This window comes from Hemicordylus capensis, chromosome 2 (genome assembly GCF_027244095.1).
Source record: "Hemicordylus capensis ecotype Gifberg chromosome 2, rHemCap1.1.pri, whole genome shotgun sequence".
Classification (NCBI taxonomy): domain Eukaryota; kingdom Metazoa; phylum Chordata; class Lepidosauria; order Squamata; family Cordylidae; genus Hemicordylus; species Hemicordylus capensis.
In genome coordinates this window covers 45,138,370-45,163,419 of record NC_069658.1, presented here as the reverse complement: position 1 = coordinate 45,163,419, position 25,050 = coordinate 45,138,370, and the positions used below count along the sequence as shown (strand labels likewise).

Below are 25,050 nucleotides of genomic sequence, written 5' to 3'. Positions count from 1 at the left end.
GGGAAATGACTGAGAAGGCCCTCTCCTGTGTGCACAACAGGCATCCTCTCTCAAAGGCAGGATGCCTTTGAGTACCAGTTGCAGGGGAGTAATGGCAGGAGAGGGCACGCCCTCAACTCCTGCCTGTGGCTTCCAGCAGCATCTGGTGGACCACTGTGAGAAACAAGATGCTGGACTAGATGGGCCTTGGGCCTGATCCATCAGGGCTGTTCTTATGTCCCTTATTGTTGGCACATGGAGCAGCACTCCCCTGATGAGGAGCGGGCAGAAACCCTTGGGAACAGGCAGTCCCTCGAGTATCCAGGGACCAAACAGTTTAGGGCTTTAAAGGTCAAAACCAGCACCTTGAATTGGACACGTAAACAGATTGGCAGCCAATGTAGCTCTTTCAAAATAGGGGTAATATGATCCCAGCAGGCAGCTCCAGATAATGTCCTAGCTACCACATTTTGCACTAGCTGCAATTTCAATATATTTGTCAGGGGCAGCCCCACGTAGAGCACATTATAGTAATCCAGCCATGATATGACTAAGGCTTAAGTGACCAGATCTGCCTTCTCGATAAAGGGACGCAGCTGGCAAACTCGCTGAAGGCATGAAAAGGCACCCCTGGCCAATGCCTCCACCTGAATGGCCCCTTTGGGAATTACATGGCCGGCACTGCATTCGCAGCTCAGCCACAAGCCTGGCTGCCGCATTCTGGACCAACTGTAGTTTCCGGACTACGTACAAGGGTGGCCCCACATAGAGCGCATTACAGTAACCCAGTCTGGAGGTTACCAGCAAATGTACCAGTTTTGAGGTCGTCTATCTCAAGAAACGGGTGCAGCTGGTGTATCAGCCAAAGCCGATAGAAGGCGCTTCTGGCCACTGCCTCAACCTGGGACACCAGAGAGAGACTTGGGTGCAGAAGCACCCCTAGACTGTGTACCTGCTCCTTCTAGAGAAGTGTGACTCCATCCAGAACAGGCAGATCAAAACCGTCTCTCGAGTTCCAATCCCGCACAATGAGTACCTCCATCTTATCTGGATTCAGTCTGTTTGTTATCCCTCATCCAATCCATTACCGTCTCCAGACAGGCATTTAGGGAGGTTATGCCCTCTCCTGCTGATGCCGACATGGAGAAATAGATTTGGGTATCATCAGCATACTGATAGCACCCTGCACCAAATCTCCTGATGATCTCTCTCAGCGGTTTCATGTAGATATTAAACAACATCGGAGACAATACGGAGCCCTGAGTGACACCATACAAAAGTTCAGATTTTGAACAACAGTCTCCAAGGGACACCATCTGGAACCTGCCCAAGAGTTTTGATTTAGGATTTCTTTTGGTCTGTGTCTGCAATGATCTTGGGCTCACTTCAGTTTATAAACTTGCCCATTTTTATGAACATGCCAACTTTGCAAACTGAAACTGGATCTCACTGGAGCTGCACAACCAGAAGCCTACACAAAGAGCTGTAACCCAAGAAAGGGCAGAGCTGCAATTGTGCACACGGGTCCAAAGAAACCATGCACAGCTGCTGCCAGAGGAGCCGAGTTCTTTCTAGGGCTGCTATGCCCACCACAACAGGCACCTCATGGTGCCACTCCCCCCCCCAAGTGACAGCAGTGGCCTCCCTAACAAAGCAGCCTAGGGTAAGCTGCCCTGCCCCACCACCACACTGAGCAATGGGGGCAGGGCAGGGTTTCACCAGGGAGCCTGCCTCCATGCACAGCAGGATAGAAATGGCACAGCGGGGGGGGCACCCCCCCCCAACACACAGCCATGGCCTCCCCGATGGAGCCAGGGTATGCTGCCCTGCCCACTTGGTGCAGTGGCCAACTGAGCAGCAGGGACAAGGCCATTGTGATGGATATGGGCACTGGTGGGTGTGTGAGAGTTACCCTAGTAACCAGGCACTGAAGGTTCAGAAGGGGAGAGATTTAGAATAAAGGCCGTTGAGACAGAGTTGGATTCAGTTGTGGGGGAGTAGGATGTGTTTTGGGCTGAGGCAGGGTTGAGAAATTGGTTTGTGTGTTCTGAAAAGGAGAGAGTGTTCAGAGGGGGTTGTGTGGAACTTGAAGGATGAATGTACAGTATAGGGACTGTGGAACCAGCAGTGTTCTGGGCAGCTCCTAGTAACCGACAAGACAGTCTGGAAGAATTCACTAAGTTTACAAACCCATTTATATTACCTTTGCCCCAGTTCTCTCACCCCCACTATATGTTACATCTTATCCAGATGAAAAGAAACACTCAGAAAGCTGAACAGCGGCTGTACCTAGTAACTTGGTAGAGAAGTTTGTGTGCCCTGCTTTGGCAGAGATCTTTATTCTAATCAGGAAATAATAAACCTACTCTTGTTTTCATTTTATACCTCAAGTTTTGTTTCATTTTATATCTTGAACATATACGCCTATCCTGCACTCTGGAGGCTACACAGCCAAAGATGCCAAGTACTGAGCGCAGGGTGACAAGCATTTATATGTTGGCAGCGAAAGAAAGTAAAAGCTGAATGAATTCCCAGAACCTGGAGACTAAACATAGAATAAAAACAAATCACCTCCCTGGAATTGAGAGGGGCATCAAGGAGGGACCTAGATAGCCATCTACCCTGGGCTCCGTCAAGAGAGGCCACTGAAGCCACCACCACCACCAGGAAGGTGGGCAAGTACTGGGTAGCCTGAACACAAGCCACATATGTTCTCCCTATGCCACTGAACATAAGTTGGTCTGTCTTGTTAACAGATAAGCTGTTTATGTTTATAATTCAAGAAGTTTGAATGCATTTGATTATTCAAGTAGTTGCTCCCATAATTGTGCTATTGATCTAGAGTTCCTCAGAGTGAAGGGGTCTTAAATGTCTGTTTTTTCCTTTCTCTCATCTGTATATGCCAATGACAGAAGAAATCCACTCTACAACAATTCTGCAGTAATAATTTCTTATCCTGTATCCTCTTCCACGTGTTCTTCACTGACTGATTTTAGATTATAAGCTGCTTGAGGTCAGGGATCTGTTTCCCAGTTTAATTTGTAAAGGTGTCATGTTGCAAAAGAAGCAATAATAATAATGAAACTGTTAACAACAATCTGTTATTTTGAATGCAAAAATGTGAGTAGTATTTTATTGAATATGGCTTTAGAAAACCATTGAAATTAGATCCCCAAAAGCTTAACTTAGTGTTTTTGTTATTTCTCACTGGTGCTTTGAAAACACATAATACATAGAAGATATAACTTATAACCATGACTGGAAATGCAAGCCAGATTGCATTTCTGGACAATTGTGCCTTTCCAGCAAGAAATGTGAAGCTAACATATTGTTCATCCTGAGGCAAGAATTGGAAACTGAAGAGGAAGAGAAAAATGAGTCTTCCGTCACAATTCTTTCCAAAAGCTGCTTGTAAGGGCTTCCAAATTTAACACATCAGAACTAATTATCTAGCCTTTACATCAAGAACTTTCCTTAAAGTTATTTACATACATCATTACAATAAATGTTCTTGTATAGGAGTCCTATAATAAACCTGTCAGACTACTTCTTCTCTACTAAATTAACAAACTATTAGCATACAATATTAAAATGTTGCTGCTGCTTCAGATGTCAGTCATATTTTTCTCCAGTTGCAGAACAACTGCCTTCAAAGCTGGATCCTTAGCCCAATTGACTCCACTTCCAATAATAAGACCCTGAAATAAATCAGTTGTTTAGCTTTCCTTTCAAAAGGATACTCACTTACTGCTCCATTTGTGACAGTACTGTTACCTGATTTGATTGTTGTGCTAGGCTGCATGTATCACTTTATATGCAATTTGGAAAAATCTGCTTTTGCATGAGATGTTATATGGCACTCTAGTCAAAAAGGCTCCAAAGTGTGAAATAGACAATTACAGAAATGGTACTGCATTAGTACCAAGTTCTGAGTAATACCGGTATATATTTGGTCATTTTCTGTCTATGATTAATCATTTAAGTACAACTAGCCGACCACGCACAGAGCATCTGTGTGGCACTTTGGGGCCGGCTGTTTCCCCCTCCCTCTCCTTTTTGCCCCGTCTCTTCTCTCTTCATCCCCGCGTTCTCTAGCACTCCCCCCTCCTGTCCCCCCCCGAGCTTCAACGGGTGGCCAAGAAGGGCCCCGCTGCCCACCCACCGCCGTTTTTTCCTCCTTCCTATTCACCTGCCGTGGCTTTTCTCTCCCCTCCCCCCATCCACCATGGCTTTTCTCCCCCCCCGATCTGCCGCCACTTTTCTCTCCCACCTGCCCACCACTTTTCTCTCCCCTCCCACCCGTCTGCCGCTTTTCTCTCCCCCCCCCCGCCACTTTCTTCTCCCTCTCCTCCTCCCTTGGCCGGGCCTCTTGCCGGAACTCTCGCAACTCGTCGCAAGAGTTCCGCCACCAAATCCTGGACACGCATACCAGCTAAGAGAATTAATTATATAGATATTTATCTGTCAGTAGTCCAAAAACCCTCCAGTAAGCAGTTTCCCACCAGTACGGTGTGTTTTATTTTTTAGAGGGCACCACAACTTAGCTCATCTTGATTATTTTGTCCATTTTCTAAGATACAGTTTACCTGGAAGATGTTTTGAAGCAGTGTAGTCATCTGTATTTCCTGTTGCAGATTTCTGCGAGCCTTCTTCAACATGTCACTCACTTCCATATTTTCCAGTTCCTCTTTTCGTTTTCTCTTCATTTCAAGAATCTGTGTCAGTTTGCATTCCCCAGCTCGCTTTAATGCTATTTAGTGAAGGGGGTGGGGTGGGTGGGAAGTATTAACATGTTAATTCCCAAAAACCAATTGCAAGAATGATCCTTGTGCAATTCCTCATTTTATACTGAAGATTCAAGTTTAATTTAATTTTTATCAATCAGTTTTCCATATCTTTTTAAAGAAAGGGGGTGGGAGATACACTGTGAGAGCTTGGCCTCAGTCTAAACACCCACTGCCATCACTTTAGGATTTTTAGCTTTTTTTTAACTGGTTCTACCCAGTCACTGAAACCTCTGTCTCTCAAAAACAACAAAAACCCAGTCGTGTGGTAAATAAATAGTGCAAGTAGGCATGAGGTGGGAACAAAACAGACAGAAACAATGGTAAAATAATGAAGACCAGGTTCACTGTAATAAAAATCTTTAACAACCAAAAACACCCATTATAGAAAAAAAAACCACCCAGTATATAGGGGAAATCAGTTAGGCAAGAGTATAATTTAAAACAATTGGTCAGACAAGCTTGCTAGCCTTCTAAGTTAAGGCCTAGCAGGTTCCAATAGGCCCAGCTCCCTCACTGCTAACCCGTGACTGCAACCTGCAGAGGTTTACAGAACCAGAGGGAACATAGAACAAACCAATGCAAAGAAAATAATTTACAAAACATAAGAGTCATTCCTTCTCTCTCACACACCCACCCACACACCCACCAGCTGCACAGACAAAAACAGCAATAAGGCAGTAAGATGTTAACATGACAGGGGGTATCTATCAGGTACAAGACAATCAGAAAAAGAAAAATAGATTCTTATTTCAGAAAGAACGAACATTTTTCCAAAATGTAAAATGTCTACTAGAACCATGAAATATATGGATGATTGTTTTATTATCCACTGATATCTTCTTATAGCATACACAATCTGAGATGGAACCCCTTGAGAATTTTCAATAATAGTACTGCTGTTATTGAATTAATTTGTCCATCCATGCAATATTCCATAGACATACATACCATCGCTTTATGAGAGGGCAATACTAGATCTTTCCAGTGATATGCAGTTTCCATTCTGGCTGCCATTAAGCTATAGGCCAAGAAGTCTTTATAATTAATTGCTTCATCTTCTGACTGCATCCCCAATAAAGTTAGTTGGGAACTGACTGCAAGTTGTATCCCAGTATTGCTGTTATTTCTGCAGAGACTGTACGCCCCCCCACCCCCTGCAAGTTTACAAGATGTGAAAGAATGTCAAGATCACAAGTTTACCAGATGTGGAAGAATGTCACCACATTGCCACATTTTCTCCAACATCTAGGAGATGAATTGAAGTTTATTCTACCAACTACAACTTTTAGAGTACTTCTCATCGTTGAAGGGACCTATATGTATGGCAAAATTGTTCCACGTTTTGAACCAGAGACCCTGAGGGATTTTTTTAAAAGTCTGATTCCCATACAACTTTCAGCCCAATTAAAGGAGCATTTAAATCAACTGTAAGTAAAGCATAAATCTTAGGTATCATCTTCTTGGTGTTGTGTGCTCTGGAGGATCAAGTGTTCAAATTCAGTCGGTGGCCTGAGTGCTTGTGATCTTACAGACTAATTAGAGCTAAACTGGCAAATTTGAAAGAGGGGAAGTCAGTTCAATTTCAACATAATCCAATTTATCTTTCAGCTGTGAATAACTTCACCTTTGTCTTCCATTACAGAGAGCTCCGATTCTAAAAAAGCCTGGTTTTTCCATCCTTTAAACTGACTGATTTGGGGAGGCGGGGAGAATCATGCAACACTGGGTAATCCAAGAAAGATGTCAAGGGTGATAAAGGTGACACTAGCTTTTAAAGCCATCTTCTGCATTCAAGTACTGTTACTTTAAAATAAGAATTGGCTATTTCCTTGTTAACTTTAATTCAAATGATGGCATTGGTCTCATTAGTACATAACATGAAACCAGAGATTCCTTCACCTCCAGTTTCATTAACTGTACACCTGAATGCAAGCAATCGCCGTTTAGCCAAAAAGGAAGGAAGGAAGGAAGGAAGGAAGAAAGAAAGAAAGAAAGAAAGAAAGAAAGAAAAGGACCCATGGTTTCCCTCCCTGGGCTCCAATTTATATCTTCAGTTATCTCTAAGTTTCGCTACTGAACTCCCGTTGCATGGTGTCAGCGTTATGTCCAAAAGCTGACACTGCAGTTTCCTCCTCATGCCACAGGAGTTGAGGGAGGAAGCTCCTCCCTCACTGTGGCTGTCAAGGTTGTCCTTCATGAAAGAAAGAAGCCCTGGCAGCCGGTTCTCCTCCTCGCCGCAGTCAGCGAGACTGCAGAGAGGCAGCTCTCAGTTTTGTCCAAATGAGGAGGGGAGACTGGGGGGCATGGAACTGCGGGTCCACTGGACCCACAGTTCTGCGTTGCATCTGAAGGTGGCCAAGATATGTTTCTGTTTCCACCCACTGCTGGGAATTATCCTCTTGAATTGCATTGATCCATTGCCTAAGCTGGTAAGCATCATAGGATTCTTGTTAAAAGCAGAACTTCAAGCCCAACTTTCCCTACAAATCATCTTTTTTTTAATAAATGGGGTTTCCCTACCTTTATATACAAACGATTCTATTATTGTTTGCAATTTGTTCAGTTTGGGGGAAGGACAATTTTATTTTTCACACACCAAGGAATCTCCCCTTCCTTACACACCAAGTCCTGAATAGCTAGAATAGCTGCTCATGGCCCCACCATTGACTGAGATTCAGTTGGTGGGGACAAGAGACAAGGCTTCTTCAGTTATAGGTCATCTGCTCTGGAATACCCTCCCAGAAGAGCTTTGCCATGCTCCCTCCTTTAGGATAGATAGAAAGAGACATACTGTAACTTTTGGCAGAAAGTCTGCATTGCTGTAAAAGCCACAGTTAGAAGGTGACAACATGCATTATATATCCGGTTGTGTTCAATGCTTAAAATTTTACTAAGCTTGATCCTGAATTCTAGCATAAAGGCCGCAGGTGGTAAAACACAATTTTTAAAAAACATACCCGCTGTGGCGTTTCTACCCAAAATTACAGTACTTGTTTAGAGAGGCTTTCTAATGTGTTTTACTAAAGCCTGGTGGGCTTTTAATTTTAACTGGGTTTCTTTTAATTGTTTTAAATCTACATTGTGTTTTATTTGTGTTAGTGTTAAGTTTTATATCACTTTTATTTAAGACTAAATATTAGCAATGAAATACACACTGCACTGTTCCAAAGAAGCTTCAAATAACCTCTTTAAGGAATAAAGATATTAAAATAACTTGGAGATTTTTCCACAACACATGTAAGCTAAAACAAAACCAAGCAAACTTTTCAGTGTAATACAACATCCCCAGTGCTCCATGCCAGCTGAATGAACTTAAAGAAGCCGATAACTGAAAGAAGCAAACAGAGAACATCTGAGGGAGGAAAGAGCACCTTTTAAACACTTTTAGTGACCAATGTATCACATGGCTTCTTTCATCTCATCCTAATACATTAGTATTAGGTTTCAATTGTTCTATGAATATTGCTTCCTTGATTTTGTTGGGATATGCAACAGCTGCAGCCTAACTTAATGTGTACAGTTTGTATGTAATCTGGTATGAAGCCAGAGGGGGCACTGTAGCTTCCTCAGTACTGGTTGGGCTCACTAGGAGTTTCTATTCTCCTTCCTGTTCCTGTGCAAGTCAGCAAGTTCTGTACTGACCTCTAAGCATTTGTTTCACAAGTAAAGTGGTCTTAAACCTTGCACTGGTATTTGTTCTGAAAACCATGCAGACCGCTCACATTCTGAAACAGATTTTAAGTGTTATTAAATGTTCAACAACCAATATTGATACTTTTGTTTTGGTCACTTTTCCATTGTGTTCTTCTTTCATATGTATCGCCCAAGGTTTTGTTCGCTTTTATTATGCTGCAGATCAGCCAGATGTTCTTTATGTCTTTACATTAGTGGGCTTCCTGTTTGTCTAACATAGAATGCTGCACAAGCCACATATTCAATTTTATACACTTCCCCTTTCCCTTTCATCCTCCTCACTGACAGAATAATCCCTCCCTTCACCTCTGTTATCATACAACCAGAATTTAACTAAATGTTTTAAAGTTTTAGGTGCTGTACAAACAACATTAGCCATAACTCCATGTCTACTCAAAGTTCTCTGTACCTGCCATACAAGTCTTTTACAAGAAGTATTTTTAAAGCTGGCCATCCTTTCACAAACTTTATCCCTCTACTCCTACATAGTAGAAGTTTATAAACATTAACTTGAATCAGCTCTTCAGCCTTTTCCCTAGTTGTCACAATGTTTTTACTAGATTACACACCTATAGCCCTTTGTATTACATTCTTAACTATTACTATTATTGTTTTACTGTTGTGAGCCACCCCGAGCAGTATTGTACTGGAAGGGCTGGATATAAATATTTGAAATAACTCCTTTAAGCAGGAAAAACCCAGACTAAAATAAGTATTATATTATATCAAGACTATTTGTCAAAGTACCAAATTCAGTTGAATAGTCAGACAAAAAAAACCACCCAAGAATGATGTTACGATAATTTATAATGGGCTTCTGAATGCTCTCTCCGACAAAGATATTCCTGGATTAAGATACCATCATGTTATGTTGTCAAGTGTAAGGGCAAATTCATGTGTTACATAAAATGCTGCCTTACACCAACTCAGACCCTTGGTCCATCTAGCTCAGTACTGTCTACACTGACTGGCAACAGCTTTCTGGGGTATCAGATGGGTATTTCCTAGTCCTACTTGGAGATGCCAGAGATTGGACCTGGGACCTACTGCAAGCAAAGCAGATGCTCTTCCACTGAGCTTTGGTCCTTCCTTGTAATCTCCCGTCTCCCCTGGTACTGAAGACAAGAATTCATGATGTCTGTGTCCATCATTATTACAATAATTGCACAAGCAAGCATGAATGTTTCTTTCTAATACATTTTCTTGGTAAGTCTTATACATTTATGAAGCTACACATTTGAATGATATAATTTGTTCTTTTATAAGATGCATAGTACTATATTGCTACCTTCTGTAACTGGAATTTTACTACATTTAAAACTTACCTAGTCTGCTCTGCTTAACCTCATTCAATTTCTCTTCCAATTCACGAGATTCCTGTATAAACAAGTAGTTGATCAATATATATTTGTATGCATATCTGCCTATGTTGTCAGAACAGGAGAACAGAATGAAACAAAATGGTTCCATATACATACAATGATCAATAAGATTAATTATTGCAATAGTAAAGCTATGCTCAACTAGTTTCAAATATTCTTTTCACTGATAATATTAAAAGGATTAATATACTTAAAGATTAATATACTTACTTGCTGAGATTTAAGTATTGCAGTACTAAGCTTCATTATGCGCTTCATGGTATCCCATATCACCCTAAAAAAGCATATATAGAAATTAGTAGGATTCACAAGTAAGGATTTGCACAGAAGTGGTTCGGAGGCCCTTTATGGGCTTCTGAACCAGTTCAAAGAACCAATGGTTCTGCCGGTTCAAAGGTGGCGGGGGTCTCCCTTTAAGAATGGGAGGAGGGTGCACTTACCCATCACGCCACTTTCCCCCCCACCAGCATCATTTTTTTTAGCAGCCCATCGGGGCAGCAGCATACCTCCCTGCCGCCCAGTTGCCCTCCTCTTCCAAATATGACCGGAAGTTGCTGACACGCCTGCGGGGAGAGTGTGACTCCATCCAAAACCGGCAGATCAAACTAATTGCCCAAGTTCCGACCTCACACAATAAGTACCTCCGGCTTTAAGAGGGGTTTGGATAACTTCATGGAGGAGAGGTCTATCATCAGCTACTAATTGGAGGGCTAAAGGCCACCTCCAGCCTCAGAGGCAGGATGCCTCTGAGTACCAGTTGCAGGGGAGTAACAGCAGGAGAGAGGGCATGCCCTCAACTCCTGCCTGTGGCTTCCAGTGGCATCTGGGGGGCCACTGTGCAAAACAGGATGCTGGACTAGATGGGCCTTGGGCCTGATCCAGCAGGGCTGTTCTTATGTTCTTATCTGGATTCAGCCGGTTTGTTATCCCTCATCCAGCCCATTCATTTATTTATTTATTGCCTCCAGGCAGGCATTTAGGGAGGTTATGCCTTCTCTTGATGATGCTGACATGAAGAAATTGATTTGGGTGTCATCAGCATATTGATAACACCCTGCACCAAATCCCCTGATGATCTCTCCCAGCGGTTTCATGTAGATGTTAAACAACATTGGAGACAATACGGAGCCCTGAGGAACACCATAGGAAAGTTCAAATTTTGAACAACAGTCTCCAAGGGACACCATCTGGAATCTGCCCGAGAGGTAGGAGTGGAACCACTGCAAAGCAGTGCCTCCCACCCGCAATCCCCTCAGACGTTCCAGAAGGATACTATGGTCAATAGTATCAAAAACCACTGAGAGATCCAAAAGGACCAACAGAGTCACAATCCATCTATCAATTCCCAATTGGAGATCATCCATCAGGCCGACCAAGGCAGTCTCCACCCCATAGACTTTCCGAAAGCCAGTTTGAAATGGGTCTAGATAATCAGTTTCCTCCAAGATCGCCTGGAGCTGGGAGGCCACCACCTTCTCAATCACCTTGCCCAACCATGGAAGGTTGGAGACTGGCTTGCAACCTCCATCTTGGATACCTTAGCTCACGTGATCGTGAACTCTGCACATGCCCATATTCAACAAACTATGCAATTTGGTCGCTTGGCACAAGCAAACATGGGGCAACACTGTCCAAAGGCAGGATAACAAACGACTGTAGGGAGACACCCATGGCCGCTCTTGCAAGAAGGGAGGAAGCTAGCAAGCAGACCTGGATCAAAGAGACCATCGCAAGAGAAACCGCTAACTCCCTTCGCAATGGGATTAGCTTTACTGTTTAACTGATTTTAAGGTTTTAAAATATGATTATGGTGTATTGTATTTTAACTTTTGTAAAACACCTTGGGATGCCTTATGAAAGGCAGCATAAAAATTGAACAAACCTACCCCGGATCCAAGGAGAAAGGATCCTATTTCCACACTTACACGAACCTACACCATGCTGGTTCCTTGGCCTGCAAGTTGTTACACTGCAGCACTTGCTTCTTCTCTTTATGGCCTTTCTACTTTGCCCCACAAGGAAATTTACCTGCATTCTCCAACCTGCACGTACGCCCAATGCACCAATGGATTGGTGATTTGGTAATAATAACCATCTATCCCTTCTAAATTTCCTCACTCCCTTCTCTCTCCTTTTAAAGTCTACATCTTGGTCCTTTATCAAGTAAAGCTTTAAGGTAATTTATTGACAATTCAGACCTTAAGCTAAAACGCTTTTGCATGAAACTCTAGTTAATACTTAGTTAAGATTTTATTTCCTTTTATTATTACCAATCTTATTTTCCTGTACTCCGATTTTCCCTAAATAAATCTGATTGTGCCATGTTTCTGTCTCCTCAGTTCCAGTACAAAACTTCGCACAAATTGACCCTGTAATGAACTGTTCCATATAGTCACACCGATACCCTATGTTAGTCCAAAAGCTCAATTGGCGTGTTTAACCAGCACCCCAGAACAGTTTCATTAACATTATGAAAAAGATTGAACAAGTAGCCAAACATTTTAACACCAAACACAAACTCACTTGTCAATTACTGCAATAGAGATGCCATCAAATGCAGCAAGATGAGAAGGGAGATAACCTTTGGAGCCATGAGCTCAGGATACTAGCCCCCAGAAGCCTTAATTTTGAGGGTAACAACTGACATCTCAGCAGCAACCAATCCTAGACCACTGAACACTACATAATGGATATTTTATAACTGTTACTGCAGCTACTGTACCTTGCCTATAATATCAGCAGAGGAAAGTGGCAATCTAAACGCCCTTTATATGCAGGACTCATGGGAGGGGGGCTGTCCCCAGCCGCTACTAGAAAAATCCTCAAGGCCATCCAGTAGCAGAAAGTAATTGTGCCTAGGTTTTGGTGAATCTTCCCTCCCGTTGAAGTCCCCTGTGCCCCATCTCAACCTCTTTTGAAGGGACTCCTGACCTTCAGGAGAAACTTTTGGAGGTGCTTGATGCTGCTGTGGGGAGGAGGGGCAGAAAGGCTCCATTGCAAAAGCAGACTTCTACTCATGCTGCTCTGGATACAGTCCTCCTTTATCCACACAACCTGGTATTTGCATGTCCACACTATACTGCAACCATCCGCAGGCAAGCAAATGCTTTAGGGGGAGGCATATCAGAAAGGAGATTAAAAAGAACTCCTTGCTTTAGACTTTCAGATCCTCTTACTTGGAGTTGTCATCATTGTCCATCAGTTTGCTTCTAAGTGCATCAGCTACTTGGATCCTACACAACACCGTGAAACAACAACGTAGTTCAGTTTGAGGAGATGTAGAAATACATGTAGGGTGCTTACACAAGAAACAAGAACTGGATTCAGAGTACACATTCCTCCTCTCATCTGTACATTTCCATACACAACTCACACAGCATAAACTAGCAATGGTTTTAAACAGCTAAATGGCAAAATATTTCAGAGATTGAGACCACATAGCTTATGAAAGGTAGCAACTATTAAGACATGTGTGGCTAGACTCTTGTGTCCTACTAAGGCAGGGTTTCTCAATGTGTGGGTCCCCAGATGTTATTGGACTTCAACTCCCATAATCCCCAGCCCCAGTGGCCTTTGGTTGGGAATTATGGGAGTTGAAGTCCAGTTACATCTGGGGACGCACACGTTGAGAATCCCTGCACTAAGGGATTAAGACAGTGAAGAGACTGAGTTATGACTTGAGAACCCCCAGGTTCAAATTTCTCCTCTGCCATCAGTTCACTAGGTGGCCTACATCTGGAGCAGACCTGCTCAACTTAGCCCCCCCCATCTGTTTTTGAACTACAACTCCCATAATCCCCAGCCACAGTGGCCAACAGACAGGAATTATGGGAGTTGTAGGCCAACATCTGCAGGAGGGCTGAAGCTGAGCAGCCCTGATCTGGAGAGATAAGTTTGCCCTGCCTTAGGCAAACCATGTTTCTCAACTTCAGCCCCAATATGGAGGTAATAACTACATTACAGGGTTTTTGTCACTCAAAATGCATGTGACTGAACACTAAAAAATTTATCTACAACATCAAGCTTTGTATAGTAAAAATGGTTTTTTAAATGCTTCTACTTTTGTTTGAGCCCCAGTACTCCAAAAAGGTGCTATTGTTTGTTTTGATACATTTTCTTTGCACATCTTCCACTTCTTTAAACTAACTTATTGGGAAGAAATCAGACATTAACTACATAATCTAATATTCTTTTTGCACACCTTTACTTTAGACAACTTGAAAAGTTTAAACAATTTCTCATGACATTAAGTAATTTCAATTGACTGCAGCATGAACACAATAACCATTAGGAGTACTTAAGCTTGTGCATTTCAAGCAGTGCTTAAACCCATTGATTCCATTGGGCTTGAAGCCCATGTAACACCTGCAGGACTGTGGCTTGGATTTAGATTAGATTTCCTTTTGTGGTGAATGTCTGATCAGAAACAATTCTATGACGACACTATTTCTAGTTTAATCTTTATTTCTGCCATACATTGCTCTGAAGTGTTTAACAACAAAGAAGAAACCTCTTTTACCTTTGTAGTGCTAGTGTTTTGTTTTGGTAAGAGACCTTCATTTCCTCCATTTCTCTTTCCAAGTCTTCTATGGAACTAATACAATTGGGGGGGAAATACAGTCAGTAAGGACCACAAGATCTAAAAGGTATTTTCCTTCCATGAAATAGCTTTTACTACCAAACTCTTATAAATGCTAGAACAATGTGTAGAACATTCCCCACCAATGTTTTCAGAATAGATATATGGATTCACTTTGATACCAGCCCTGGCTATTTATGCAAGTAGCACTTAAAATTGTGAATTGCAGCAGAAATAAGGTATTAAAGTTCTTCAGATCAATACATTCAGTTTCAGAATCCCTTCCCCACCTTTTAATGCAACTTCTATCTCAAGTTAGATTTTTTTTTATTCCAATACCATACTGCACAAGGAAATAAGTTCATATAGAGTACACCATTCTGAGGATCTCAACTTCCTTTTAAAAGCAAAAGAACAAACCACCACAATACTACAAATATATTCTTGAAATAATGGCCAATACTGGTGGTGGGACTGAGTAGGCTATTCACAGGAATGTCAATCAGTGTTCCCTCTCATTTTTATCATCAGTAAGTGGAGAGTTTTGTTCTGAGTGGCAGTATCAAGGCAGTGTGTGCATATAACTAACACTCACACACAGAAAGAATTAATGCCAAAAAAAATTATGTTCTATGGACATTGATTTTTAATTTGCAGATTTTAAAGAGGAAATCATTTGATGCCTATATATCCAACGGGGAGGAGGGGTGAGACCCCTTCCCCCAACCATTATTAGGAGAGACTTGCTGTGTTAGTGGCATATTAGCTACAGCAATGGCACTGGCTGGCTCAGAATTAATGAGGCTATAGCAGTGTATTGCTTGGTAGTCTTCTGCACAGATTTTGTGATGTTTAAATGCCAGCTAGTTTACTTGCTAAATGCCTATGCACACATGGGCACACACGCGCACACTATTTCTAAGAACTTTTCAGAGTTCTATAGGAAGTTGCATTCCTGTCATTCCTCTTACTAGCATCAGCTCTAGGACAAGACACATCTACTCAGAAGTAAAGCTTACTGAGTTCAATGAGACTTACTCCCAAGAGGTAAACGCTCTTACAATTGCTGCCTTAGCTAGGCAGCTTCATAGTCACATCCGGGGAGGGGAGCCAACTTTGTCTGACTTAGCCTTTCCAAAGGCTAGACAGAGCTATAAACTACTTCTCTGACCTTGTGATTACTATTTTTAGCCACAAGTTCTAGATCGCTGGACATAACATTTGCATTCCCCCACAAACCACACACACATTAGACAATTGCTGTTTCTTGCTCGTGGTGGAGCGTGCCCTAAAGATGTTTCCTTTCCACCAACTTCACCACCACCAGGCACCAGCGCAGCAGCTGACTGCACAGTAAGGAGTTGGGAGTGGTGCGAAGATGAGGCAGAGGTGGCAGGGCCGGGGAGAGGAAGAAACGGGGTGCTGGGCAGTGGCAGTGGGCGCAACAGAGACTGTGCGCCTGCCAGAAACTGCTGTGCAGGTGCCTGGGGAGGTTGTGCACACACACGCACCTTAGAGGGAATAGTGGTGTCATTGCTGTTGATTGCTTATTGCTCCTCCCCATGACTAGATGATTCAAAATATGCAAATATCCCCCATTTTCTTAATGTACACAGGGCACAGAATCCAACTTTCCTGGGTGCTGCATTTTTAAAAAAAAAATACAGGGAATGTCTGGGAACAATGAACGAAAGCCAAAACAATAAGTTAGCCCAACTTGCATTTCTCTCAAACAGACTTGCTTGCATATATATTACCAGGGTTGCTCCAAAATGTGATAACTACCACCCTTCATGACTATGATTTTCTTAAAAGTGGGGGAAATTAGCTTCCAATTAGTGCAAACCAGTAAACAGCTATGTTAGCCTTAAAATACTAGGGAAAGCAGCAGGCTACAGCTTCTCTTTCAAACAGGCTAAGAAAATGGCTGTTTCTGGTCTGGACACACAGAATGGTGATCTTAATGCATCTTGCATAAATTCCAGTGGGGTTTACTTTCAATATGTGTTTAGGATCACATAATAAAATGCTATATACCATTTAAATCCACAGCAAATACAAAGAAAAGTGTGTAAAAGCTCCTAATGTGTACTTCAAGCCTCATGCTTTAAAAAGGTGCTACATGACACTTCTGAGTTGTGATTAACTCACAACCTCTTCTGTAAAGAGAAATAGAATCCATAATATATATTTAAGCTACACATTAATGCTTTGTTCCTTTTTTCCCCTCCTTGCACACCTACATTATTTATGATCTCTCTTCTGTATTTAAGAGCACAACAGTCACACGATTCATAGGAATATCAGAAGCTGCCTTATACCGAGTCAAACCATTGGTCCATCTAGCTCAGTATTGTCTACACTGACTGGCACAGGCTCTCCAAGGTTTCAGGCAGGAGTCTTTCCCAGCCTTACCTGGAGATGTTAGGGATTGAACTTTTATGCAGATGCTCTTCTACTAACCTGTGGCCCCATCCCCTAAGGGGAATATCTGATAACAGACAGTGCTTACATGTAGCCACCCATCTAAATGCAAACCAAGGTGAACCCTGCTTAGCAAAGGGAACAATTCAGGCTCACTACCTACAAGATTGGCTCTCTACCCCAAAGCATAGGTGCTAAGCAGTGTTCCCTGTAACAGGGAAGGAATTTCCAGATGTTGTTGACTCCAGCTCCCAGAATCCCCAGCTGCAATGGCCTTTGGCCAAGGATTCTAGGAATGGTAGTCAACAACATCTGGATATCCCTGTTACTGGTGCTAAGTATACATTTGAGAATATAGTAAGCTGCCTTATACTGAGTGAGACCATTGGTCCATCCAAGGTTTCAAGCAGGAGTCTCTCCCAGTCCTACCTGGAGATGCTAGGAATTGAACCTGGGACCTTCTGCATGCAAGCAAATGCTCGATCACTGAGCTATGGCCCCATCTACCTCCTGGATTTTCACAATGAACACAACCAACCAACAAACAAACAGGAACAGATCCTAGTGTTTTTAGTAAGCTTTAGGAAGTTTTCTTAAATTACCAGAACATACCCCTCAATAATCTTTTCATCTGCTGCTAGATCTGAAAAGCTTTCTTCACCTGTTAAATAAGAGTTATGCATGTTAAAATACTTGGGAAAAGAGAAGACTTTCCCTACCCCATTTCAACATCCTAGATGGAAAAGATGCTTAATTTAAAACATCACTTTCATCAGACAATAATGTTATACAGAGAAACAGCATGGACCAAAGACTTCAGTATCAGCATTATTTATTTAATCAAATAGTAAACAAGGTCATGCTTATCAAATAATATCTATTGTACATTTCTATTGTAATGTTTTATTGAATGTTGTTACTTTAGCAACACAGAACATGAGAAAGTTTGCAACACTTTTTTTAAACAATGGCACATACTCACCTGCATTAATTGTTGTATTATATTCCATAAGATGTTGTTTTATTTGTTCCTTTACTCTACAATAAGAAAACAAAGTCATCAAGAAGAAGAGTCATGTTGAAGTGTACAGCAAATTCATCCTGTTCCTATATGAATTCATTCCAATTACTGTGTTAAGGTAAGGAAGCTTTGGAAATGTGAGGTCTATGATCAGCTGAGCATTCAAACAGGAGCTGGGCAACTTCTCTGGATATAATACCTAAATATTGTATGTTTGATGTCTGTTTCAACATAAAACCAAAAAGCCATCATCACTTCACCCCTGCTAACTTGGCAAAGAGGCACCTTTTAACGTGGTGATTCTCTTTATTGAGCAGGGGGAGAGTAACTGGCCCTGTCCACCCCCAGCACAGTACTTCCAGTGACTGTTGCTGATGGCAATCTGACGTTTCTTTTTAGATTGTGAGGCCTCTGGGGACAGGGATCCATTTTATTTATTTATTATTTCTCTGTGTAAACTGCCCTGAGCCATTTTTGGAAGGGCAGTATAGAAATCAAATACATTGATTAATCAATCAATCAATCATTATTCTCTCTCTCTAGAAAGTTTGCTCATGATTTAAAAGTTTGCTTATAACAAGTTATTTATTCATTTATTTTTTACAACCTCCACTTCAGAAATTCAAGTCACCCTTGCAGTGTTCTCTCTAACAGAGAAAAGCAGATACCACTAATTCACAAAAGAATGCCGGCTTGTCATCTTACTTAATTAGCGGAGCGAAGGACAAAGAGTTTTGATGAACTCAAAAGCTTGCTGGCTTCCTTGGCACTTTCACAGCGGACGCAAACAAGTCTTATCCTACCAGAAGATCTTTTCCTCCCTAAAGGGACCCACAATTTTAACCCCGGGCATTAGCAAAAAAATAGGCCCTGTCCCTGTCCCCATGCAAGTCCCCATCTTCTCCTCTTTCCCTTAAGCACTGTTGTTTTCAAAGTACAAAGCTAGGCATGCTTACTTGGGAGTAAGCCTCCCTAAGCAATACTGACTGCGAGTAAGCATGCAAAGGATGGCGCTGCAAGGCAATTCTGGAGAGAATGAAAGACACCCCAACACCGGGGAATTGGAAACTGACCGAAGGAGAGTGACCAAGTCCGGCTTTCCCGCTTCCTCGTTGAAGAGCCTCTGGGTGGAGGCCGATCCTCCCACTGCTTCTTCAGAGAAGCCCTGCAGCGTGGCCGCCGTTGCCCCTATTCCTAGGGAACGAGCCGCACCCTTCCCCCTCGTTCCCTCTCGCGACTCCTCCATGCCGGCAGCGGCACCACCTGCAGCCCGCTGGGCACCTCAGTCGGACTCTCCCGGCCGCTCTTTCAAATGGCCCGCCACCACGGCAGGAGGCGAGCAGAACAACGGCGATCGATTACTCCTGCCTGTGCGGGTTTCGAGTTTTAGCCCTTCCTCTTGCCTGAAACGAAACGAAAGTCACGGCGTTCTTCACACACAGGCCTTGTGGGTGGGACGCATCGCTCTCTCTCTGTCGCGCCTGCCAGAGTCGATTGAAGGCTCAAGGAGCCAACCAATAGTCACCGTACATAGAAGCCGCTGCGATGCCCGCCCCCAACAGGGCAGAGCGAGAGGCTCGTTTTCATAACGGTGCTTCTCTATCACTGTGCCCTCACATTGACTCCCTCCCTCCCTCAAAGGGGGGGGGGCGGGCATAGAACTAACAGGAGCAGCAGCTCTTCAGTTGTTATTGTGCTGCAGGGGAATGATGGGAGTTGTAGTCTGACAGCTAGAAAGCTTCAGGCTGGCTATCCCTGCACTAGGAGCTTGTCTAATGGCCCTCGGACTCCACGTACGTTCCAATAAATCATGCTTCCCCACAACGCACTCCAATTTTTCATATTATGCTGTACATTACTCCTTTGGGATCCATCCTAAAGCCTCAGCAATAGTACGAAAAAACCCAGATTCCCTCAACAACCTTATTTGCCTTGATACTCGTTTTGCACGTTTTCTATCTAGAAATAGGTCTTTAACCTATTCCAGGGGACTCGGGTGGGATGGGGTGAAGCTGGGTTTCCTACAACTCAACCCCCACCGCTTACTTTTATATTCCCGACCCACGTGCATGCTCCTTATTTTTGCCTCTTTGTCACTGACAGCAGGCTGGGCTCTGTAACCTTGTGCTTCCAAAATACAAGTTATAGTTGATTACAAAAGTGGAGGAAAGCCTCAGAAACCACCCACAGACTGAAAAAAGAATCAAAAGCCAGGAGCACCTAAATAAAGTAGCAGCAAGATAAGGGATTAGACTAATTACATTTAGCAATCTCTCCACAGAATGTGCTTTTTTGGAAGGTATCAGTAATTTGTTTTATGAGTATAGGATTTGCAGGCTGCTGTGAAAATCAGCAGGAGAACCTGAAGAGCACTTCGCCTGGTAGAAATCTTAATTCTTTTTTTGTGCTGACCAACTAGAAAAACAGTATGTTAATAGATACAGAACACTGCAGCAGTAAAACACCACTAGGGAAGCTGTTTTCCATTCTATTATTAAATACAGTGGAAACAAACCAAACTTTCTTCTTCATGGTGTTACTGCATGCAGAGGCGTATCTAGGGGAAATAGCGCCTAGGGCAAGCACTGAAATTGCGCCCCCTGTCCAAACATCTGACATTCATCTTTCAGATAACTTTACCATAGCATCAGCTCAAAAATACAAGACAAGCCCATTAATTTTTTAATATTTCAAAAACTATTTAGCAGTGGACGTAGCCAGACCAAAAAATGCTGGAAAACTACACATTTCAGTATTCTGGGGCTCATGAAATACCCAAATACTATGTGGAGGTGTACTTGGAAAACTAAACAGAAGTGCCTGTCGAATTCTCTACTATGCATTGTAGCATCACTATTACATAAGTTTTAAAAATCAATGGAGTATTTGGCTTTTCCCAGATACTCTGAAAATAATTAAATGATATGCAGAGCAAACTGTGTCACTGCTTAGAATATATTCTAGTATTTCAGAAATACAGTTAAAATGAGAGAAAGAGAGCAAGAAACTCCCAGTGGGCCTTAATACTAAGGATTTCACACTGATTCAAAGACAAACTCACCATTAATAGCCATATTATTAAGACATCACATTTAACTCACTTATCACAAGAAGCAAAGTAAGAGCAAATAAATACAATCCTAGCTCATAAGATTCAGTTCAGTATTCACAAGCCCTGATTCTCTGTACATAGTGCCAATCTGAATATGTGTACAGTGTCTTGTCTTTTTAATTTTTTTTACCTGTAGCCCCTTTGGGGGTCTTCCTAAAGGCTGTGGGGGCAGTTGCAAAGGTTCCCCCTCCCCTCGCTGGCCTCTAGGGCTTTGCAGGTACCATTTGAGCATGTGCGGTGGCCATTTTTTAAAATAATCTTTTTTTTAAAAAAATGGCCACTGAAAACAAAATGGCCACAGTGCATGCTCAAATGGCCTCTGCAATGCCTGGCATGACCTAGGTCCTCACAGAGGCCATTTGAACATGCATGGCAGCCATTTTGTTTTTGTTGGCCATTTAAAAATAATAATTTTTAAAAATAGCACCCCCCCTTCCGGTGGCGCCCGGGGCATGTGCCCTGCCTGCCCTACCATAGATACTCTCCTAACTGCATGCAGTTATCGCACTGCATGCAGTTATAGCACTGTTATTGGTGAAGTCCTGAGTATACCTGGCGCAAAACTGCCCAATTCACTCCACACCAGAGGAGACAGGTAAAAGCTTTATTTGCTTTGCAAAGCAAGGAAAAAGCACTGGTCCCTGGGAAAATAGGTTTCCAAGAAAAACAGGGCAGCCCAAAATGGCATTTATACAGGGTTTATATACAGACCAGATACAAAATGGCACCCCCAAGTAAAAGCATCAGCCTTGCTGGGTTGTCCAGCACCCCTTTACAATAGCATTCTTTCAGTATTACAAAAGAGTCTTCGTAGTAACATCTGCATGCAAAACTTCCTACTGACCTAATCTCTTATCTCTAGAATAGCCATTCCTGCCCAATCACTGGGCTTCAACAGCCATTCCTGCTCCAATTACTGGGCTCCAATAGCTATTCCTGCTCCAATCACTGGGCTCCTGAAGGAAGGTTCAGTGTTTTCTTTGATTGTTACAATATATATGGAAGTAACACTGAGAGTGTGAAGATATGCAGTGGGAAAGCAATTTAGGCAGCGTCAGCAGTCTGTAAACAAGTTAGCAGGCAAACTAGGAAAGTGGAGACACAAAGCTCCTGGTGCTAATACAGAATCTAAAATGGTGCCACTTAGGCTAACTACAACTACTCAAGATATATATATATATATATATATATATATATATATATATATATATATATATTCTATTTCGTTAACAGTACAAAATAACTCCAAATCCGTCACTTACCAATGGAATTTCCATTCTAGGTACTAGGCTTTTTCCTGTGGTGACCTGTTGCAGTTCCCTTTAGGATGGGCCTGGCTACATCTAACTTTTAGACATGAGATAATTGGCCTCAATTATCTGGATTGATAATTGTCTGGAGTGGCATGTGATGGTTCTTGATGCTGTTTAATACCAATATTCGATTAAATTCAAGAAGGTAGATTACTGAGCAAAGAGGTGCCTTTTAAAAGTTGTGATTTTATTTATCTGGGGGAGAGCAACTGGCCCTATCTCTGTAACACCATCCCCAGTATAGCATTCCTCCAGGAGCTGTTGCTGGTGTCTATCCTATGTTTCCTTTTTAGATTGTGAGCCCTTTGGGGACAGGGAGCCATTTTATTTATTTATAGCTATGTAAATTACTTTGGGAACTTTTGTTGAAAAGTGGTATATAAATATTTGTCACATTGGTAGACTAGAATTGAAGTCAGTGTTGGAGATTTTGTGTCACTTCTGTTCTGGAGGAACAAATGCCACTAGAAGCCATGTGAGCTTGTTGGAGCTATCCAGTGCAACTTAATGCCACTAACACTAACTTGGAAACAGCTTGCTCCAATAAACACTTCATAGGATTACAGACCAAATGAAAGCATGTTAAGTATTCTACCTTTCCATAAGCTTAAGTTTACAACACAAGAGCACACAGTGCAATATTGGGAGTTTTAGAGATAGCTGGATTTTGTCAGCCAGGTAGCTCAGAGTCCATTTCCAATAGTCTGTTGCTCAGAAGAACAGCAGGTGTCCTGCCTGCATATTTTGGCCACTATGTCATTATGGATGAGGCTGCCAGCATTTGATCATAAATTATGATCTCTAGCCACTGTCCAAAATGGTGTGTCTGTACCTCAGTCAGCTACGATCTCATGCCAGAGCAGACAGTACTCTGTAAGGTTTTGGCAGACTCAAAAACATGGTACCAGCACTAACAAGGATAGGGTTTGAATGTCAAAATAACTTCCAAATTATAGTCCAATTGTGGTAAAAGAGTAAAAGCACAGTCAGTTTACAGGTAGTTTAAGTGATCTAAACTAGAGACCTAGCTATGTACTACCCATATTATGTAGGATAGAAATAAAGAGGCAGTTTTGTGATAGCAGGGGAAGCTTCCACAATTAGACATGTTTTTAAAAGAAGACTGAAACCTCTTCTAGCAAAGAAGTAGCTGGGGCAAAAAGGAGGAGTCTTCTTCCAATGTTTTTGGGAATAAGCCCACTTTATCATGTTTGCTCTGATGCACAATTACCATGCTTTGTGACTAGGCTGTAACTTAAGTGGGGAGATTATTATTATTATTATTACATTTATATCCCGCTCTTCCTCCAAGGAGCCCAGAGCGGTGTACTACATACTTGAGTTTCTCTTTCACAACAACCCTGTGAAGTAGGTTAGGCTGAGAGAGAAGTGACTGGCCCAGAGTCACCCAGCTAGTTTCATGGCTGAATGGGGATTTGAACTCGGGTCTCCCCGGTCCTAGTCCAGCACTCTAACCACTACACCACACTGGCTCTCAGATTAACTGGGTGCAAATGTGTATGCAGAGATGGGCCTTCTGTGTTGCTGCCTTGAGATTGTGGAATGCACTCCCTGTTGAGATAGGATCCTCCCCATCTCTGGCAATTTTTTAAAAACATCTGAAAACCCATCTTTTCACCTAAGCTCTCCCAGCTTTTGAAAAGTGTATTTTAATTTTATGGCTGATTTTAAATTGTTGCATTGTTTGAACTTTTTATATGTGTTTTAATTGTTGTATGTTAACTGCCCAGAAATGAAAGTTTGGGCGGTATAGAAGTTTATTTAAATAAATAAATAAATAAATAAATAAATATGCAGCTATGTTCTAGGGTAGCCAGAAAAATGGCCATGGAGCAAGAGTCAAGAAAAGTTCTTTGAAAAACAGATACAAGGTTTATTCGAAGACTTGAATTTACAAGGCAAGATCAGTAGTTGGATCTCTTCCAGAGGACCAAGACAGATCTTGACAACAGGATGCTGGTCCTTAGTAGTAACAAAGTCCAATAGGTATGAGCTTTTTGATCGAAGAATAATAATGGGGAGATCAGGAATGAGATGGAGAAAGGGATATGTGTACCTTTATGCTGGTCTGTGAGGCTGTAGAATTGAGGACAGTGAAGTTGCTGATATCCTTTGGAAGAGAAGGAATGTAGTAGGCCTTACATAGGAAGCTGCCATACACTGAGTCAGACCATTGGTCTATCTAGCTCAGTATTGTCTTCACAGACTGGCAGTGCCTTCTCCAAGTTTGCAGGCAGGAATTTCTCTCAGCCCTATCTTGGAGAAGTCAGGGAGGCAACTTGGAACCTAGATGCTCTTCCCAGAGTGGCTTCATCCCCTGAGGGGAATATCTTGCAGTGCTCACACATCAAGTCTCCCATTCATATGCAACCAGGGCAGACCCTGCTTAGGTAAGGGGACAAGTCAAGCTTGCTACCACAAGACCAGCTCTCCTCTCAAAGTGTTGCCCAGATGGACCAAGTCAGCAAGGTTTCTAGCACAGGGCAAGCAGCATGTCACAAGGCTATGGCTGCCAAGTCTACTAACTTGGGAGTGTGCAGAGATTCTAGAGAGTTTGGGGAAAGCTGTTGCAAGTCACCCTGTGCAAGAAACTGCCCAGCAACACACGTTTTGGGCTGTATAAATATAGGTTAAATACAAATACAAATAAATAAATAATGCATGTACAACGCGAAAGGGATACCTGACGCTATAGCACATGGAGAAAACTAGGGGTTTCTCTGGAGCAGCACACACAAA

General features: G+C 42.4%; 1 protein-coding gene across 2 annotated transcripts; it reads right to left on the bottom strand.

Moving 5' to 3' along the window:
• Nucleotides 1–3,080: 3,080 nt before the first annotated feature.
• On the bottom strand, nucleotides 3,081–19,289 carry CENPH (centromere protein H). Of its 2 annotated transcripts, none has more exons than XM_053303999.1 (9): nucleotides 19,269–19,289; nucleotides 17,827–17,882; nucleotides 17,457–17,505; nucleotides 14,361–14,435; nucleotides 13,018–13,074; nucleotides 10,052–10,115; nucleotides 9,785–9,836; nucleotides 4,566–4,729; nucleotides 3,081–3,677 (listed from the first exon to the last, which is right to left on the bottom strand). In XM_053303999.1, exons 2-9 carry the CDS (start codon nucleotides 17,852–17,854, stop codon nucleotides 3,585–3,587), a joined length of 582 nt encoding a protein of 193 aa, XP_053159974.1. In that variant the 5' UTR covers nucleotides 17,855–17,882; nucleotides 19,269–19,289; the 3' UTR covers nucleotides 3,081–3,584. The 2 variants fall into 2 exon arrangements, with proteins under 2 accessions (XP_053159974.1, XP_053159973.1); XM_053303998.1 differs by lacking the exon at nucleotides 19,269–19,289 and adding an exon at nucleotides 18,939–19,262.
• Between the last annotated feature and the right edge of the window lie 5,761 nt (nucleotides 19,290–25,050).